General features: G+C 39.7%; 1 protein-coding gene across 2 annotated transcripts in view; it reads left to right on the forward strand.

The window, feature by feature from the left end:
• The window catches only part of LOC117291574 (peptide-N(4)-(N-acetyl-beta-glucosaminyl)asparagine amidase-like), a 29,991-nt gene continuing 8,235 nt past the window's right edge, over nt 1-21,756 (forward strand). Inside the window, exons 1-9 of one of the 2 annotated variants that reach the window (XM_033773378.1) lie at nt 1-113; nt 2,298-2,412; nt 3,164-3,295; nt 3,670-3,832; nt 5,594-5,828; nt 12,580-12,701; nt 13,299-13,444; nt 14,333-14,443; nt 16,332-16,553. In XM_033773378.1, coding sequence (XP_033629269.1) covers nt 1-113; nt 2,298-2,412; nt 3,164-3,295; nt 3,670-3,832; nt 5,594-5,828; nt 12,580-12,701; nt 13,299-13,444; nt 14,333-14,443; nt 16,332-16,553 — 1,359 coding nt within the window. The remainder of the gene's footprint in view (nt 114-2,297; nt 2,413-3,163; nt 3,296-3,669; nt 3,833-5,593; nt 5,829-12,579; nt 12,702-13,298; nt 13,445-14,332; nt 14,444-16,331; nt 16,554-21,756) is intronic. The other variant, XM_033773379.1, reaches the window with a different exon arrangement.

Consider the following 21,756-nt stretch of genomic DNA (forward strand, 5'->3'; position numbering starts at 1 on the left):
ATGGCGTCGAATGAGGAACTTGCTGTGGTGACGAATCAGCTGTTAGAAAACGGTCCGTCAGTTTTTCTTGACGCCTCTGAGATTCTTCTGAGATTTGCTAACAACATTATAAGGTAAAGCTGATATTCTTAACTTTGTGCTTCATCAGCAATTTTCATTGGTGACGGAAATAACCTAGCCGCGCTTCCGCTTCGTTGTGAATGTGAAGCGGTCTCAAGATCATGCCGATTGCCGGTCTATCGGTTTACTTTAAGAAGTTAGGCCACGCCCACTGACTCAACTATTAATTATATAAGCAAACCAAACTCAGTCCATGAAGTCCTCTCCTCTAACGATCACTACAGACTAACTAAATAAAGAGAGTGGAAGTCACTTGATTTTTTTAGTGGCAGTCGCTTGACTGAAAAATCGGATAACTTTCCGTATGGGAGACCAGACAACTCGTCCGTCGGACAACTCGTCCGTTCGGACAACTCGACAGTTCAGACAACTCGACGGTTCAGATAACTGGACGGATGATTTATTTAAAAGTCAGACAACTCAACTTGGGATCAAGACAAGTCGACGGATGGCCGTGACGGGGGCCCAGCGCAGGGCGCGGGAGGGGTAAATAGCGGCCTGGGGGTGGAATGATGTACTGACTAGTGACTTGACAATGATGCATGGGCGTTCCCGGGGGGGTGGGGGTATATTATGGTGGGTGGGTTTAATATCCAGGCAAACGGATAATTGATGCGTTTTTTTTATTATGTTTTAATTATTTAATGTTTAAATTGTTTTTTAAAACCTGTTATTTTGAATAAATTGAAGACAACTGCTAGCTGGCTACACTAGAGATCATAGTCTGTTTTTACACAAAGTCTCGAGATAGTCACTAACAGAAGTATGGCTTCACTGGGACACCGCACTTCATTGTGATAAATAATAATTGATAAATAATAATGACAAATTATAGAATCGCAAGAATTACACAAGAAAGTTTGTGTAAACATGACAGTAACGGAGGTCAGCCACTCAACTGTCGACTTGTCTTGGCCATCCGTCGAGTTGTCTCAAAGTCGAGTTGTCTGAACCGTCGAGTTGTCAAAACCGTTGAGTTGTCTGAACCGTCGAGTTGTCCGAACGGATGAGTTGTCCGAGCTTACAACCTTGTTGCCATCAATTAATGCCACTCTTGTAATCTCCTGACGATCACTAGCCACACCCAGATATGTGGAAGTTCCTTCTTCCCCAATCCCCAGACAGAACTGTCAAACTTTGGTCTTTTTGGAACATGCTCCCAGTTGTGGTGTTGAACGTCATAACTTTAAAGGCCTTTAAAAAGTTCAGGGGAAGCGTTGCATCAAGCTTTATAAGCAGAGCAGCCAATTTTTACTTGCAGTTTGCACTTTGTCTAGCACCAATTGAGATTGAGTTCCAGTTGTCTTGTACGTATGTACCTTCGTTTCCTTGAGTTTTGTTTTTCTGATAGCACATTTGTGTCCGATCTGCACACCACCAACAATCAAGCACCCTTGGCTAATTGCCTCATTTAAGGATCAAGCCGAGTTATCAACTTAAAGGATATGGGTACTTTCTGTAACACAAAACACAATGTCACAGATTTACAATATACTTACACCGTTTTGAGATAATGATAGTAGAAGCAATCCTTAAAATATTAGTTGCTAAGGTGCTGTAGTTTTTGAGAAATAATGATATGAAAATACATTTATACAGGCTAAAATAATTGTTGTCTCACGATCACTGAGACGAAAATTATTTCCAAGACATTGTTTTACTCATTTCTCAAAAAGTTCAGCACCTCAGCAAGTAATATTTTAAGGGAAGCTTTCTTCCATCATTATCTTCAAACCGTGTAATTTAATGTAAATCTGTGGACATTGTGTTTTTTGTCCTACAAAAAGTACCCAGACACATTAAACGTAGCTTTTTAGACAAGTCCAAACCATAGGCGTGACCTAGCAAGAAAGCTTACGTTGTGAATGATGATTAGGGTTTATATAGGCCTATCACACAGTGACAGGTATGATTTCACTGCAACATCCACATCCGGGCGATTTGTGCCAAAAAAATATCAAGGTCAATTTTAATGCTTCATTTTTATAGATATATTTTTTTAATTATGTATTTTACAAATTTTTCATTTTTCATTTTTTTTTAGGGGGAGGGGGGCCTCATGATGAGATTTGATGTTCAAATAGTAAAGTTAGGTTAATAGTTGCAATGCATTCTACTGTATTACAAAGTGAACCCCTTACAATTTCCTTTTCATTCTTTTTCTTTTTACTATGCAGAAGCCCAAATGTCTCCAAGTTCCGCTCTATACGTCTTGGGAACAAGATCTTTGAGAAACGGATCCTACCGGTGTCTGGTGCTGTGGAGTGTTTATTCCTGATGGGGTTTGAAGAGGTACAAAAATCTTTTTACATTGAGATGTATGTAATCGCAAAACATTTTGCTTTGAAAACAACTTTGTAAAGTTTGTTTTATTTTTATTTGTATATTTATTTTTAATCTGAACAGATGATTGAGTACATTTAAGAATGTTCATGGTAGGACAAACGTGGAAAAAAGGAAATGGCATCAAAGATGTAAATATCTGAAACAAACAAATTATAATGAATTTTAAAACTGTTAACCGATGAAGTGTACGCACGGCCAATGAACAGCCTCCTTTTAATCCTCATGGCGAGGGCGCCCTACGGGTGCCGTCATATGCATAAAAAGGTATACTGCCTCCATGAAGAATCGGGCCTGCCCCTCTGTACTGGATAAAAACCCAGTATGATAGAAGAGTACTGTACGCTGCAATTTAAGAAGCATTAGTTTGTGTGGAAGGAATAGTATAGGACATTATTTTATGACAACGTTTAAACCCTAACTCTCAACCAGCTTCTGTCTTCTGACTCAAATTTCTTGGTCAAGTTCATACTTCCTGTGAATATGAATGCGGTACAAATTTTGACGTCACAAATTCGCAATGAATAGTTTGCAACAGTTGAAATGTGTTCAACTCCTGCGAAACCTTGTTTGCAAAAAAACACATGTGAACTTAAAACGCGCTTCGCATTCGCAGGGAGTATGAACTGGGCTTTAGATTGAGGTTATGATTTAAACCAACTCAATAATGTTTTCTTCATGTATCTTGTTCAATCGTCAGAATGATGATCACTTAGTCTTTCCAGAGAACGCTGTGCAGAAGGATATGATTAAGATGCAGGAGAGATTAGCCAGAGAACGACTGAAACTCATGGCAAAACAAATATCCGCTTCCAGTACATGGAATATACAGGTACGGAAATAATACTCATTGGTTTACTCAGTAATGTTGGCATGTTTAACCTGTTAACTATAAAAAAGAACCACTAAGAAAAGCCCTTGTTGGACTAAAATGACTCTCTCTTAACATCAGTCTTATTATAGCCGTCATTACAGCCCATCCCCTTACCATGTCTAAAACGCCAAGGTTTCAAAATGATCAGGTCGCAAAGGGATGATCGTACCTGGTAAGGAGTACTTCTGACATGAGGTAAATATGTATTTGTACCTGGAACTTTGCAAAGGGCACCAAAGCAAAAGCATAGGACACCATGACAATTGCTGTGGGTGCCAAGTGTCAATTCAAGGTGTACTTCCTTCTAAACCGATTTTCTTTTTTTAACACAGGCCTCAGAGTTGACTTTTCATCAGCGGTTACGTAGCAGCGCTGAACATGTGCTAATCTACGAAGACCCAATCCTACAGCAGAAAGCCAGAGACTGTATGGCCCTACCGAAACTACTACGGAAGGCTGCTGAGAGTCTTCAACAACAGGCTGCTAACACAACCGGTAAGATATGATACTGATGATTATCATTATTATTAATGCAAGGGGAACTGACTGGGCAAGTTTGAAATTTACAAGAGTGCAGTTCGAACAATTAACTGTAGAAAAAAACAAGAAAAATATGCCAGACAATTAACAGTGGTTCATTAAAAATGGTTATTAAAAAAAAAGTAGAATATAGTTACACATGTATGACAACCTGACCAAACAAATTGCAATGAATTTAAAAAGGGAGGCAGAGAAAGGCTAAAACAGATCAGCTCCATATAATAAGGCACGATGTTCCCTCATTTTGCCAAAGATTAGTGTTAAAGGCACTGGACACTATTGGTAATTGTCAAAGACCAGTCTTCTCACTTGATGTATCTCAACATATGCATAAAATAACAAACCTGTGAAAATTTTGACTCACTCGGTAATCAAAGTTGCAAGAGAATTATGAAAGAAAAAACACATATGTTGCACAAGTGTTTGTCCTTTCAGATGCCAAAAGAAAACATTAAAAGACTTCAGGCCTGTAGCCTTTTAATATTTGAGTAAGAAATTACCTCTTTCTCAAAAACTACGTTACTTCAGAGGGAGCCGTTTCTAGCAATGTTTTATACTATCAACAGCTCTCCATTGCTCAATACCAAGTAAGTTTTTATGCTAATAATTATTTGAGTAATTACCAATAATGTCCATTGCCTTCGAAAAAGAGGGAGAGAAAGAGACTGAAACAGATCAGCCCCATACAATATTCCTTTATTTTGCCACTGAGTAGTGTTAGTGCCCACGTACGATATGCAATTTACATATTTCACTGGAAAGGTCGTTCATCCCATGTTCAATGGCCCAAGGGTTATTGTAGAGTAGTTCACTTGACTCTTCATTTAAGTAGAGCAAAGGTGTACTGAAGAGAGTTAACCTCGACGAATGGCGTCATTTGATGTTTGATGTTTAAGTCATGGACCTTTTTTAGACTCTTGAGATTCGAACTAAAAGGCACACAATATTCATTAAATAAATTTCAGAAGATTTTTTTCCCCGTGTAAAAATAATAGTAATTTTGAATTTTGTTTGGCTTCAGATCAAACTCAAAGTTTAGAATGCTTCAGACTGCACAGTGGGGCTTTTAAAACCAATGCAATTAAGAAACTTTCTGCGGATTTTGATTCAGTTCAGTGTGCTTTGGCTGAACTTCTAAAATTAGGGTCTAGGAAAATCTTGGTGTTATCGCAGAACGGTGTAGGCTAAAAGAAGAAATTATTATTCTTTATTCACAATGCAAGGTATTACACTATCACTATTAAAATACAATGAGGATCAGGTTGGCTAAGTGGTTTCTTTCCCTGCCTTTCACCTCTGTGGACCCTGGTTCGAATCCCACCCAGGGGCCAATTTCATAGAGCTGCTTAAGCAAAAAAATTGCTTAAGCACGAAAATAGCTTGCTTATTTTACACATATGCTACTGGCCAAAATATCATGACATATACATTGCTTGTGACTGGTATTTTTGCTGTTGGATTTGTAATGAAAAAAAGCAAGAAAATCAAAAAAAAAAATAAAATATTAAAAGTGGTTGAGGTAGCCTCTGCTAAATTTTAAAACTTGCCTCTTGTCACCAGGAAATCTCAGCGGTCTAGTGGTTAGGCACTGCTCTAGAATTAGGCTAGAATGCTTGGCCATTATTTTTTAAGGAATTTCCACATTGGTCAAAACTCACCCCTGGTGTGTTTGAAACTACTTGTTCATCCACATTCTTGTCTTCTCGGATCCACAAGGCACAGATGACATCACAAACCCTCTGGACCAACGTGACTTACTGCTCCTTGAGCTCCTCAAATGGTTCAAGACAAGTTTCTTCAAGTGGATGGACAGCCCGACCTGCGAGACGTGCAATATCCGTATGAGGAGCGTTGGCCTGGTAGAGCCCAATGCTGAGGACCGCCGATGGGGCGCTGGCAGGGTGGAGGGGTACACATGTACAAGGTGCAATAGACCGGAGCGATTTCCAAGGTAAATAACTGGTTCACTGGTTCGTACATTTGCAGAGTGCAGAAAGATCTGTATGTGTTTAGTGCGATTGTTACATGCAACGGGATTCATTCCAAGGATGTTAGTTTTGCATTGGGGGTAAAGAATATAATTTACATAATAGAGGACCAGATTTAAACTTTTGAGTCAAACAAATTGCAAAAGTTTGTTTTATTATAGACTCTTGTTTATTGGGTAGTTAGTGATGACATATCCAAAATGGGACAAGAGTTTCAACCCAGAAGTGACCTAGTTTGCATATTTAAATTAGGTCCTAATTATCAAACTTTAAGGTCAATTATCTCTAAAACTATCCACTTTTAGGACAAATGTTGTGTTAGTGGTGAATAGAAACCTGACCTTGGGAATCTGAAGTACATATTTGTATACTCAAAGGACCCTGTCCCAAACAATTAGGTCAAAGGTCAAGGGGTCAAACATACGTGAAATTGGTTTTCTCCACTCAAATGCATCATTACATGACTTCCCATTACAGTGAAATTAATAATGAATGAATTATTTGGGATGAATAATTCAACCCTGTCCCAAATGACCTCTATTGATGACATTCAATAAAATCAAAGAAATTAATAATCAAATTCATCCGATGGAATCGTGGTGCAAATGCCTTCTTTTAGTCATTTCCCAAGCGAGTAGGTGCAAATTGAACCCATTTATTTTACACGAACATCATGGTATTAATAATCCTCTGGGGCTGGATTGTTGTACATTTTCTCTGGTAGCAAGCAAAGTTTCACACTGCCCTCCCCCCCCCCCCCCCCCCCCGACCATTAGGTTGCATTTCTACATTGCTGTTCCAAACTTGGGCCTGCAAGTATACCCTGTATGCGTGTTACTTTGAAGCATCATCAGCTGTTGAGTGTGGTCATTCGATTGCGCTACTCTTGTGACTCTTTGCCGCCATGTTAAGTGGCAAATCAAGGTTTATTCTGACTTTGGCTGAAGATTGACTGCAAAAGGTTTGCACATTATTCTGGTTTCATGATGCTGATGTATGTGTTGATTATATGTCGGTATGTTTGTCTCTGTGTCCATGGCAAACGTTGAAGAACAGGCGTTTGACACACTATTTGATGCGATGCCTGATAACGTCAGTTGTTGCCGCCCCAGATGTTGCCTCCCATGTTTCTGACCTCCCCGGTTGTTGCCACCCAAGTTGGTGCCCCGACACCCCTGTTGCTGCCTCCCTGATTGTAGCCTCCACCGCTGGTTCATGTACCTCCTCACCTGGTGCCTCCCCAGTCGTGCCTGGTGAGGCAACAACAGTGGAGGCAACAACTGGGGAGGCAAACACCTCCCCAGTTGTTGCATCCCCTGTTGATGCCTCCACTTTTGTTGCCTCCCAAGTTGTTGCCTCCCAAGTTGCTGCCTCCCATGTTGCTGCGTCCCTGGTTGTTGCCACTCGAGTTGTTGCCCCCCCCCACCCCTGTTGCTGCCTCCTTGGTTGTTGCCCCCCAGTTCCTGCTCTCCCCTTTTGTCATTTAAACCAAAGAAATCATTCATTTGTAATTTCACTGTGATGGTATGCCGTGTAAAAATGCATTTGATTATACATAGTTCGCACTGATCAAATATCTGCAGTAGTATCTTCTGTATCATTTGGAAGTATAAAATCACAGAATTTTTTTTCACCCCAAATCTGAAAAATCGACCCATACCGGTGTGGCGGTTTCAACTTTCCGCTGTGTTCAGTTTTCCGAATGACCAAATACGGTAGCATTACGTCATGCGATGCCTGCGCACAGCAAGCGAAAGTAGTCCAATTTTAGTGCCGTATTGAGTCATCCGTTACCCTCCGGTAGCTAACATGGCGGCGTCCACGAGTCGAGTACAACTAGCGGCAAACGCGTGGATCGTATGAGTTGTTTTTTTACGCAAGCAGAGTGTGACCTGCCTGAAGTTGTACCCATGAATACATGTAAAGATGGGGCAAGAGATTATGTGACTACACAGAAAAGAATCGTAATATAAACGATGTGGGTTCACTGCTGCGAGAACTACAGTACTCGCCAGGGTACTCGCGGAGGTATCTGACAAGTCACCCGGAAAACTGAACACGCCGGAAAGCTTAAACCGTTCGAACACGTGCTGATATGACCGACTACGTCACCCGGAAAACTGAACACGGCGGAAGACTGAAACCGCCACACCGGCATCACAGATTTTTTTGGATTTTTGACCAAAAACACAAACTCACAAAATTCTTTAAAGATCTCAAACTTTCGCTAATATACCCAGTCTGCACTGATAAAATGTCTTCAGTAGTACCTTCTGTATCTTCTGGAAGCATAAAATCAACGATTTTTTTTTACCCCAAATCTGAAAAATCGACCCATGCCGGCATCACAGATTTTTGGGGATTTTTGACCAAAAACACAGACTCACAAAATTCTTTAAAGATCTCAAACTTTTGCTAATATACCCAGTCTGCTCTGATAAAATGTCTTCAGTAGTACCTTCTGTATCTTTTGGGAGCATAAAATCAACAAATTTTTTTTACCCCAAATCTGAAAAATCGACCCATGCCGGCATCACAGATTTTTTGGGATTTTTGACCAAAAACACAGACTCACAAAATTCTGTACAAATCTCAAACTTTCGCTAATACATTGTATACATAGTTCGCACTGATAAAATGTCTCCAGTAGTACCTTCTGTATCATTTGGAAGTATAAAATCAACAAATTTTTTTTTACCCCAAATCTGAAAAATCGACCCATGCCGGCATCACAGATTTTTTTGGATTTTTGACCAAAAGCACAAACTCACAAAATTCTTAACAAATCTCAAACTTTCGCTAGTATACATAGTTCGCACTGATAAAATGTCTTCAGTAGTATCTTCTGTTTCATTTGGAAGTATAAAATCAACAATTTTTTTTTTACCCCAAAATCTGAAAAATTTACCCATGCCGGCATCACAGATTTTTTGGATTTTTTACCAAAAACACAAACTGACAAAATTTTGTACAAATCTCAAACTTTCGCTAATATACCCAGTCTGCACTGATAAAATGTCTTCAGTAGTAAGTTCTGTATCTTTTGAAAGCATAAAATCAATGAATTTTTTTTAAAACACAAATCTGAAAAATCGACCCATGCCGGCATCACAGATTTTTGGGGATTTTTGACCAAAAAAACAAACTCACAAAATTCTTAACAAATCTCAAACTTTCGCTAATATACATAGTTCGCACTGATAAAATGTCTTCATTAGTATCTTCTGTATCATTTGGAAGTATAAAATCAACAAATTCTTTTTTTACCCCAAATCTGAAAAATCAACCCATGCCGGCATCACATTTTTTTTTGGATTTTTGACCAAAAACACAAACTCACAAAATTCTTAACAAATCTCAAACTTTCGCAAATATACATAGTTCGCACTGATAAAATGTCTTCAGTAGTATCTTCTGTATCATTTGGAAGTATAAAATCACCAAACTTTTTTTCACCCCAAATCTGAAAAATCAACCCATGCCGGCATCACAGATTTTTTGGGAAATTTGACCAAAAACACAAACTCACAAAATTCTGTACAAATCTCAAACTTTCGCTAATATACATAGTTCGCACTGATAAAATGTCTTCAGTAGTATCTTCTGTATCATTTGGACGTATAAAATCACAATTTTTTTTATTACCCCAAATCTGAAAAATCGACCCATGCCGGCATCACAGATTTTTTTGGATTTTTGACCAAAAACACAAACTTACAAAATTCTGTACAAATCTCAAACTTTCGCTAATATACCCAGTCCACACTGATAAAATGTCTCAGTAGTATCGTCTGTATCATTGGGAAGTATAAAATCACAGAATTGTTTTTCACCCCAAATCTGAAAAATCAACCCATGCCGGCATCACAGATTTTTGGGGATTTTTTTACCAAAAACACAAACTCACAAAATTCTTTACAAATCTCAAACTTTCGCTAATATACATAGTTTGAACTGATAAAATGTCTTCAGTAGTATCTTCTGTATCATTTGGAAGTATAAAATCAACAAATTTATTTTTACCCCAAATCTGAAAAATCGACCCAAAAAATCGACAATAAACTCACAAAATTCTGTACAAATCTCAAACTTTCGCTAATATACCCAGTTCGCACTGATAAAATGTCTTCAGTAGTATCTTCTGTATCATTGGGAAGTATAAAATCACAGCATTGTTTTTCACCCCAAATCTGAAAAATCGACCCATGCCGGCATCACAGATTTTTGGGGATTTTTGACCAAAAACACAAACTCACAAAATTCTGTACAAATCTCAAATTTTCGCTAATATACCCAGTTCGCACTGATAAAATGTCTTCAGAAGCACCTTCTGTATCTTTTGAAAGCATAAAATCAATGATTTTTTTTACCCTAAATCTCAAAAATCGACCCATACCGGGATCACAGATTTGTTTGGATTTTTGACCAAAAACACAGACTCACAAAATTCTTTAAAGATCTCAAACTTTTGCTAATATACCCAGTCTGCTCTGATAAAATGTCTTCAGTAGTACCTTCTGTATCTTTTGGGAGCATAAAATCAACAAATTTTTTTTACCCCAAATCTGAAAAATCGACCCATGCCGGCATCACAGATTTTTTGGGGGTTTTTGACAAAAAACACAAACTCACAAAATTCTGTACAAATCTCAAACTTTTGCTAATATACCCAGTCCGCACTGATTAAATGTCTTCAGTAGTATCTTCTGTATCATTTGGAAGCATAAAATCAACGGATTTTTGTTTTCCCCAAATCTGACAAATTGACCCATGCCGGCATCACAGATTTTTTTGGATTTTTGACCAAAAACACAAACTCACAAAATTCTTAATAAATCTCAAACTTATATACCCAGTCCGAACTGATTAATAGTCTTCAATAGTATCTTCTGTATCTTACGAAAGCATTAAATCACAACAACAAAAATTCTCCCCAAATCTAAAAAATCGACCCATGCCGGCATCACAGATTTTTTTGGGATTTTTGACCAAAAACACAAACTCACAAAATTCTGTACAAATCTCAAACTTTCGCTAATTTACCCAGTCCGCACTGATAAAATGTCTTCAGAAGCACCTTCTGTATCTTTTGAAAGCATAAAATCAATGATTTTTTTTACCCTAAATCTGAAAAATCGACCCATACCGGGATCACAGATTTGTTTGGATTTTTGACCAAAAACACAGACTCACAAAATTCTTTAAAGATCTCAAACTTTTGCTAATATACCCAGTCTGCTCTGATAAAATGTCTTCAGTAGTACCTTCTGTATCTTTTGGGAGCATAAAATCAACAAATTTTTTTTACCCCAAATCTGAAAAATCGACCCATGCCGGCATCACAGATTTTTTTGGGGTTTTTGACAAAAAACACAAACTCACAAAATTCTGTACAAATCTCAAACTTTTGCTAATATACGCAGTCCGCACTGATAAAATGTCTTCAGTAGTATCTTCTGTATCATTTGGAAGCATAAAATCAACGGATTTTTGTTTTCCCCAAATCTGACAAATTGACCCATGCCGGCATCACAGATTTTTTTGGATTTTTGACCAAAAACACAAACTCACAAAATTCTTAATAAATCTCAAACTTATATACCCAGTCCGAACTGATTAATAGTCTTCAATAGTATCTTCTGTATCTTACGAAAGCATAAAATCACAACAACAAAAATTCTCCCCAAATCTAAAAAATCGACCCATGCCGGCATCACAGATTTTTTTGGGATTTTTGACCAAAAACACAAACTCACAAAATTCTGTACAAATCTCAAACTTTCGCTAATTTACCCAGTCCGCACTGATAAAATGTCTTCAGTAGTATCTTCTGTATCTTTTGAAAGCATAAAATCACCGAAAATTTGTTTACCCCAATTTTGAAAAATCGACCCATGCCGGCATTACAGATGTTTTTGGATTTTTGACCAAAACACACAAAATTCATCAAAATCTCAAACTTTCGCTTATATACCCAGTCTGCACTGATAACATGTCTTCAGTAGTATCTTTTGTATCTTTTGAAAGCATAAAATCACAACAACAAAAATTCTCCCGAAATCTGAAAAATCGACCCATGCTGGCATCACAGACTTTCTTTTTTTTTTGACCAAAAACGCAAACTCACAAAATTCTGAAACTTTTGCTGATTTACCCAGTCTGCACTGATACAATGTCTTCAGTAGTATAAATTGATGTGTATTAAAGGCACTGGACACTACTGTTTATTACTCAAAATAGTCATTAGCATAAAACCTTACTTGGTACAGGTAATGGGGGAGCGGTTGGTAGTATAAAACATTGTGAGAAACGGCTCCCTCAGAAGTGGAGTAGTTTTTGAGAAAGAAGTAGTTTTCAACGAATTTGATTTCGAGACTTTAGAATTTGAGGTATCGAAATCAAGCATCTGAAAGCACACAGCTTCGTGTGACAAGGGTGTTTTTTCTTTCATTATTGTCTCGCAACTTCGATGACCGATTGAGCTCAAATTTCCACAGGTTTGTTATTTAATGCATATGTTGAGATACACCAAGTGAGAAGACTGGTCTTTGACAATTACCAACAGTGTCCAGTGTCTTTAAGCAGTGTATACGTATAAAAGGTCATGGGTTCGAGTAAATTGCCTAAGGATTTTTTTCACAGACCTCGGGAAAGTATTAAGATTTAGTCGTATGCTTTTCTAAAAACTGTTTTTATTCACTTTCCACGCCATAGGTACAACCATCCAGGCAAGCTTTTAGAGACCAGGAAAGGACGATGCGGTGAATGGGCCAATTGTTTCACATTGTGCTGTCGAGCAGCTGGATTTGAGGCTAGGCACATTGTTGACTGGACAGGTACGTGGTAATAATAATGTTGGGGTTGAACAAAGACAAGTGGTCAAATGGTTAGACCGCAGGACCTGCAATCATTGGTTTTGGGTTTAAATCATGATTTCACCTAGAAGAAGTCGTCTAGTACTGGGTTATTTTACATGCATTACACAACAAACTGGTCTCACGGCTTTATGTCCCATCTGAAGGGAGAAGCAGTAGGCCAAATGCTAATGCTCTATAAGTTTCTTGCTTTTAAAGACACTGGACACTGTTGGTGTATCTCAACAGATGCATAAAACAACAAAATTTTAGCTTAATTGGTCGTCGAAGTTGCGAGAGAATAATGAAAGAAAAAATGCACAAGTTGTATGCTTTCAGATGCTTGATTTCGAGACCTCAAAATGTAATTCTGAGGTCTCAAAATCACATTTTAAAAGCTCTCCATTATTCATTACCATTAAGGTTGTATGCTAATAATTATTTTGAATAATTACCAATATTGTCCAGTGTCTTAAAGGACACAGGCAACTCAAACTCAATCGATTGAAATCAATCATTTATTTGTTTGTTATTGTTGATAATTACAACTGCTGTACTTTGTATTGACTCAAATCTCAGATCACGTCTGGACAGAGGTATATTCTCAATCCCAGCAGAGATGGCTTCATTGTGATCCGTGTGAGAACGTCTGTGATAAGCCTCTACTGTATGAACGTGGCTGGTCCAAGAAGTTGTCCTACCTGATTGCTTTCTCCAATGAAGAGGTACAACATCCTTGCACATTATTTTGCACAGAAGTCTGGTAGTGCAAAAGATAGGGGAGGATTTGGCATGCAGTCTAAAGCCCGGTTCATACTTCCTGCGAATGCAAATGTGATTCAAATGTTGCCGTCATATGTTCACAATGAATCATTCGCAGCAGTTCAGTTGTGCTCAACTCTCTTGCAAACATCACTGCGAAAACAGAGTTGTGACGTCGCAATTGTATATGCAGGAAGTATGAACCAGGCTTAAGTATGTAGACTTTCGGCTATAGGGCCATCGCAGATTTGAATTATTGACGAAATATGAGTAGAATCACTAACAGGCAAACAGTTGCAAACAATACCCAAGAAAGAAGTTCATTCACATTTCAGTTTTCTCACTATTTTCCTGGCTTATAGGGCCATCGCGGATTTGAATTATTGACAAAATGTAAGTAGAAATACTTACACAAAACCAATCCCAAGCAATCCCAAAGAAAGAAATTTATTCGCATTTCAGTTTTCTCACTATTTCCTTAGAGAACGTGAGTTGCTAAAGTACTCTTTGTGCACGCAGTGCAGGGCCAAGTTGTATGGCTCTGCTTACGATCACCATTCTCAGCTTACTGTGCAAGTGCCAAATTTCTGTGCTACATGTAGCTGTGTAGAGCAAAGAACGTCTAGTACTTTGGAAAACGCACCAGTACAAGCAAAAATTCCCTGCTGACCTGTGAGATATTCTTGGCGTAAGTGCGGAAATATCCTGCTTCCGTAAGCGTTGATTCTTTGCTGATGGTAAGCAGAGCCATGATATTAGGCCCTGATGGTATCCTTCAAGTTGCATTTTAAAATTGCCCCTAGTGACCTGCCCTTGACCTTTGACGACCTCTGTCCAATTTCTGTGTCCAGGTTGTTGATGTGAGCTGGAGATATACAGCTAATCCGAAAGACCTCCTGGGAAGAAGGAAAGAGTGCCGAGAGGAATGGCTGATGGACATCATAACCACTATGAACAGAGAGGTACGGACAATTTATTCACACTTACACATGTACCATCCCACTGGTCATTTTTACTGGTATTTTTTCTCTGAGTTGCCCGGCTTGGCTTGGTGGTGGGTAATGCAACTCTGTAAGGGGGTGACTTTGTAGGGGGGGCGACTTTGTCAGGGGGTGACTTTGTCAGGGGGCAACTCTGTAAGGGGGTGACTTAGTAAGTGGGTGACTTTGTAATGGGGTGACTTTGGAAGGGGGTGACTTTGTGAGAGGGTGACTTTGTAAGGGGGTGACTTTGTAAAAGGGTGACTTTGTAAAGGGGCCACTGTGTCAGGGGGGGACATTGTGGGGGGAGGGGGGACTTTGTAAGGGGGGTTACTTTGTAAGGGGGTGACTTTGTAAGGGGGTGACTTAATAAGAGGGTAACTTTGTAAGGGGGTGACTTTGTCAGGGGGTGACTTTGCCAGGGGGTGAATTTGTAATGGGGTGACTTTGTAAGGGGGTGACTTTGTCAGGGGGTGACTTTGTCAGGGGGTGACTTTGTGAGGGGAGGACTTTGTAAGGGGTGACTTTGTCAGGGGGTGACCTTGTCAGGGGGTGACTTTGTAAGGGGGTAACTTTGTCAGGAGTTGACTTTGTAAGGGGTGACTTTGTCAGGGGGTGACCTTGTCAGGGGGTGACTTTGTAAGGGGGTAACTTTGTCAGGAGTTGACTTTGTCAGGGGGGGTGACTTTGTCAGGGGGGTGACTAAGAGGGTGACTTTGTCAGGGGGTGCCCCCCCCCCCCCCCCCCTCCAATGGTATGCTGGAATCTCGGACTTAACTCCCATCAAGCTGAATTCAATAATAAACAAAGTGGCAGCCTGTTCAATCTTGACAACGCCTTGAATCGGGATTTACAAAATAATCCTGCGTCAAAATGGATGTTATGAGCATAATTTCCAGTACCTTCTATCTCTTTTCCCCACTTTCATGTGGACTTTATTTATTGGAAATAAGTGCATCATAGGGTAAGGGGGTAACTTTGTAAGGGGTGACTTTGTCAGGGGGTGACCTTGTCAGGGGGTGACTTTGTAAGGGGGTGACTTTGTAAAAGGGTGACTTTGTAAAGGGGCCACTGTGTCGGGGGGGGGGACATTGTGGGGGGAGGGGGACTTTGAAAGGGGGGTTACTTTGTAAGGGGGTGACATTGTAAGGGGGTGACTTAATAAGAGGGTAACTTTGTAAGGGGGTGACTTTGTAAGGGGTGACTTTGTCAGGGGGTGACTTTGCCAGGGATGAATTTGTAAGGGGGTGACTTTGTAAGTGGGTGACTTTGTCAGGGGGTGACTTTGTCAGGGGGTGACTTTGTCAGGGGAGGACTTTGTATGGGGGTAACTTTGTAAGGGGGTGACTTTCTAAGGGGTGACTTATTCAGGGGGTGACCTTGTCAGGGGGTGACTTTGTAAGGGGGTAACTTTGTCAGGAGTTGACTTTGTCAGGGGGGTGACTTTGTCAGGGGGGTGACTAAGAGGGTGACTTTGTCAGGGGGTGCCCCCCCCCCTCCCATGGTATGCTGGAATCTCGGACTTAACTCCCGTCAAGCTGAATTCAATAATAAACAAAGTGGCAGCCTGTTCAATCTTGACAACGCCTTGAATCGGGATTTACAAAATAATCCTGCGTCAAAATGGATGTTATGAGCATAATTTCCAGTACCTTCTATCTCTTTTCCCCACTTTCATGTGGACTTTATTTATTGGAAATAAGTGCATCATAGAACTCAATATGACCTTGGAGACCTTTTTAACCGAGTACCGAAGCTCAAATATGCTTCTGGTCTGGCCAAATAACACCCGCATATCTGCTGCCAGCCAAATATCACTCATAGCTCTCCTGATGGTCTAGATTTACAAACTGCTTTCCTCATCCAACAGAGGCAAAGAAACCTGATGGAATCTCGTAGGGCTGTTCTAGAACAGCGCTCCGCCGTAGAGCTAGCCGAGTTCCTCTCGCCCAAAGTCATCAGGAATGGTGAGGAGCAGGGTAGACTCTCTGGCTCTATAGCGTGGAGATTGGCCAGGGGAGAGACAAGGGGTGATACAAGGGGTGATACACTGCCGACGAATGAGGAAGGCGTGGCTGCAACAGCATCTGAGGTAAGACAACAATTTTTTTTGCATTTTCTAAACATCTTTCTTTTAGTCACTCAGTGTCCCAGGCTCTCTGATATGGCTAGTTTCCTGTGCCCAGTTTCATATAAGCCGTTATGCAGAAAATTCTGTTCAGCAAATTTCTTTGCTAAGCAAAGAATTATCGTGGTACCAGTTGCATCAAGGGTAACTGTATGGTGTTCTGGCTGGTAACCTTTTTTTGTTAGCAAAGGTTTTTTGTGCTTAGCAAAGTTTGGTTCTTATACATGTAGGCAGGGCCCAATTTCACAGAGCTGCTTAATCACAAAAGTTAGCTTAGCACAACCCAATATGCTTACCAAAAACCATCTTTTCAAAATTCTCAATAAATCTCAAACTTATTTACCCTGTCTGCATCGATAGTGTCTTCGGTAGTCCGCCCCACACCATTTATGCCCATCATCTCGCTGAATTTGTTTTGACCCCAATTCTGAAAATTTGACCATGCCGCCATGGCAGATTTATTTTATTTTGGACCCAAAACCTAAACTTTCAAAATTATCAATACATCTCAAACTTTTGCTTATTGTTATATTCTGTCTGCACTCCTAAAATGTCTTCAGTAGTCCGTCCTACAGCATTTAAAACCATAAAATCACCAGAATGTTTTTGACCCCAAATCTTAAAATTTGACCATGCTGGTATGATATATTTTGTTTTGTTTTGGGACCAAAAGCCTAAACTTTCAAAATTCTCAATAAATCTCAAATCGTGTCCAGTGTCATAAACCATTTCGGCCATCTTTTGTAAAGATGAGATGTCACAGGTAAAATTGGGTAGGCAGCAGGCACAATGCTCCAAAGAGATGACATGGGCAATTGCCTCCATGGCCCTTGTCATTACCTTGGTGCCCCTCTAAATGTCCCAATAGAGCTTTACAATCTCCCCATGGCAATTGCCTCCATGCCCCTCTGCTGCCCCTCTAAATGTTCCAATGGAGCTTTACAATCTCCACATAGTCGAAGCCCTTCACTGAAGAGAACCGCCTTGGTGCCCTTTCCCTTTCCAGACCGAGGCATCCGGCCTATGCCAGTGTGATTAGATGACTGGGTTTACTCTAGTACAACCACCTTTCATGACCCCATCAGTGGTGCCATAAATGCTCACTAGGTGTCCAATTAACTGAAAGAATCTCATCACAGGCTCGGACAGAGCCAAGGGGAGAGCAATTAAGAACTCATCATCATGATGCTCTACATCAACCTTGCTCTTAGTTTTTTTTTTTTTAAGTAGCCAACCGAGCTAGTAATCTCTTGGTTTCACTATGGTTTAACTTGCCCCCAGGGAAATTTTAGTAGCCCTGATTTTAAACACGAATTCTGATTTTAAACATGTATTGTCATAAATGAATATTTCTGATGCATTAGGGCACAATGGTAGCAATAAGCCTATTCGGAATTGCAGCTGCGCATGTCTGTTACTGCTGACAACGCAATTTGTCTATCTCCCGTGACCATTTGACAATCGGGTATTGTCAAATGGTCACTGGAGATAGACAAATTGCGTTGTCAGCAGTGTATTGTCAAATTGGTCACTGGAGATAGACAAATTGCGTTGTCAGCAGTAACATACATGCGCAGCTGCAATTCCGAAGTGGCTTATCACAACCAGTATAATGGGCAAACAAAGTTACACTCAAACACTAACAAATAAATTATAAATACATTTAAAAAATTAATTTTTTACATCTGAATAAAAGAAATATGAGCATTTTTAATAAGTGGGTTGCACAGTTTTTAGTAGCCCACGGGGCAAGTTGAGAGGTGGTGTTGCAATTCTAGAGCAGTGTCAAACCAACAAGACCATCGAGATTGCCCGGTGGCTAGATGCAGTTCAAATGCTATGTTAAAGCAGCGGGTACTGCAAACGAATTAGAGATGTTAAATTTGCATTGGGGATAAAGCATTATCATTTATGGTTTTTACCCACATACACCGATGTGTGTTAGCACTGTATACTAAGTACTTCCCCGAGTTCTGTGAAAAACAAATCACAGGCATATTACTCGGGTGGGATTCGAACCCATGACCGTTGCAATTCTAGAGCAGTGTCATACCACCTAGACCATCGAGATTGCCCGGTGGCTAGATGCAGTTCGAATCCTATGTTTTAGCAGTGGGTACTGCAAACGATTTGAAGATGTTAAATTTACATCTGGGATTAAAGCAATATTCATTTTGGTTTTTACAAACAATTTTGCATGTGTGTATTTTGTGCACCACTGGCTTATTGTGAAAGTGTGTATGTGTTTTGCATTTTAAAATAGTATCATCTGTCAAAATTCATTTAGAGAAAAAAGTCTGAAAAAGATTTATGAAAGTCAGAAAGAAAACAAAGTTTTACCTGAACTCATTCATTGCTAGTGGGTAGAAGCCCATTTATTCATGATAACTCGAGTCAATAGAGGGGGTTCTCACTTCCTACATTGGCCCTCGTGTCAAAGTTCAGTAAACAAAGAAACTCACTCTCCACCCCAGTGCAGTGGGTTCCTGTATATGACAACAATGCAGTCATGCACACATTGCTGTTATATTATGTTTGATGTGGTGTGTATGTGCCTGAAGCCATGGTGTGTGTACCCCATGCAGTAGTGGTAGTGTGCCAATGTTATAGTGCTTTTTTCTATGGTGACACTGTGTGTAGCCTTTTGTTGGAGTAGAAATTGAGTGGAATTCACCCAAGTCCTCACGATTTTAGCAAATTCTTAGCAACAACAACAAAATGCCCAAATCTAAGCTTTTCTATGGAAAAAGGAGGCGATTTACTGGGAACCAGCACACCGGTCCAATTGCAGTGCCCACCAAGCAACCAGGAGGGGTGAAGAAAAGTCGCAGTTTTCGTCAGAATGATCAGACTGTTGAGCGAGGGAGCTACATGGGCGAATCTGCAGTGTCTGGGTTTGAGCTGAGAAATGTCACAGAGGTAGTGCAATGTTATTACGCCCTCCAAACACAAACTGTAGAGGGTGTCCTTTAATGCATGCTTCAGCCTTTGCTTGATGAAACCATAGATGACACAGTTAGACCATGTTTTAACACCCCTATGCTCGCTCTGACACTGCTAATGTATTTTCTTGTATCAAAACCAGAACCCCGACCCCAACCCTAACCCTGACCCCACCCCTAACCCTTACCCAGCTAGTATAGTGTGTAAATCACAAGGGGTTGGGGGGGGGGGGGGGTGGGGGCTATGTATCATAACATACATGGTCCTTGATGAACCAGTTACACCAAGTTCTAACACACCTATGTTCTGACACCCCCAATGTATTTTTCTGTATCAAAACCCTAACCCTTACCTTGACCCCATCCTTAAGCCTATCCCTAACTTTAACCCAAAGGGGGGGGGTGCCTAAACCAGAACTTAGGTTGGACCTTAAAAAGTCACCTTCAAATCTCTTGAAAGCTGGATGAAAATTACAGGCTCTGAAATGTTCTTATAACCTTTTTAGCAGTGGTGTCATATTGCCAAATAATGTGCATCAGTCGGCTACATATGTACCTTGCAATAAGAAAATCCCTGTAAGCATGTGAGCATGTCTACCTGTTGGAACCGAGGTCTTTAAAGGGAAGGTGTACTTTTGGTAATCACTCTTTAAATTGATGGAAAATAAAAACTTAGAACAAAGTATTAGATAGTATAAAGCATTTTGAGCATCATTTTGCTATAAAGTAAAGTAAAGTAAGCTATGAGGATTGTTACTGTCAGTTCCCAGATTAATTATTCAAATTACGGATTATTCTTATTGCGTGGACATAATCGCTTCGGATTGGTGTCAATATTTGTTAAACTCGAACACCTCAGATACAGCCACACCAAAACTGAGTTTAGAGTAGAGATAAATTGGTTCTTTTTATAATACAAACAATTACCCTGACCATTTTTATATCAGCATAGCCTTTCATGTTTTTGATTAATTTATATCTGAAATTCAATAGCAAGCCCTCACCGCCTTTGAATTTCTTTTGCCCTGGTATGCCCCTCCTCGTAAAAAATAAAATAAAATAATATAATAATAATATTCATAAAAAAAGTAAAAATAAATGGGGAAAAAATTGTGTGGGCCTGACGTGGCTAGAGGCGTTCAGAGATGACATGTTTCTCTCTTGCGAGTGAAACATTTGTTAGTTGAAGGTGTTAGCAGTCAGTACCGATGTCCTTCTATCGCCTGTCCAGTACACAGTGTCCTTCTAAATGTCCTTCTAAAATTTAACGCCTGTCCATAGTGTTCAGATCCTTGCAAGCTGGGGCTGTTTCTTAAAGGGAACATCTCTAAAGGCACTGGACACTATTGGTAATTACTAAAAATAATTATTAGCATGAAACCTTACATGGTAACGAGTAACGGAGAGCTGTTGGTAGTATAAAACATTGTTAGAAACGGCTCCTTCTGAAGAAATGTAGTTTTCGAGAAAGAAGTACATTAATTTTCAATGAATTTGATTTCGAAACCTCAGAATTAGATTTTGAGGTCCTGAAATCAAGCATCTGAAAGCACACAACTTCATGTGACAAGGTTTTTTTTTTGGGGGGTTATTATTATCTTGCAAGTTTGTTGACCGATTGAGCCTTAAATTTTCTGGTTTGTTATTCATGCATAGGTTGAGATACACCAAGTGAGAAGACTGGATTTTGACACTTACCAATAGTGTCCAGTGTCTTTAAAGGGAACACCTTTAAAGTGAACATCCATTAAGTATTCTAGTCTGCTAGTCAGAGTAAAATATTAATAGTGTATAGATTTCTGATTGGTGGGAAATAGTGACATACTGCATGCTTAGTTCATAGCACACAACACTTTATACTCCATAATTCTCTGAAAGATTGATATCTTGCTAAAAATTGTATAATCACTGAGCTCCCATATTGAAACTTGCCTTTTGTGAAATATTGACCAGCATTGTAACAAAGTTTGCTTCTCTATTGCTAATTCAGAAACTATTGAAATTAGTGGGTGCAGGGTTTTTATTATATTTTTTATTTTTATTTAATTTTTTAAATTTTGTTTTATGCAAGTCACCAGACACACAAGGCTTGCTGAAGGCCACTTCAAGGTGTGGGCTATTCTTTCAGGGGCCGTAATTGCCACCAACTCCTGGGGCTGAAACAGTGTTACCCCCCTTTAAATTTGGATGTAGACTTGGATATCATCCATCAGAAGCGTGGCTGG

This window comes from Asterias rubens, chromosome 6 (assembly GCF_902459465.1).
Source record: "Asterias rubens chromosome 6, eAstRub1.3, whole genome shotgun sequence".
NCBI lineage: Eukaryota > Metazoa > Echinodermata > Asteroidea > Forcipulatida > Asteriidae > Asterias > Asterias rubens.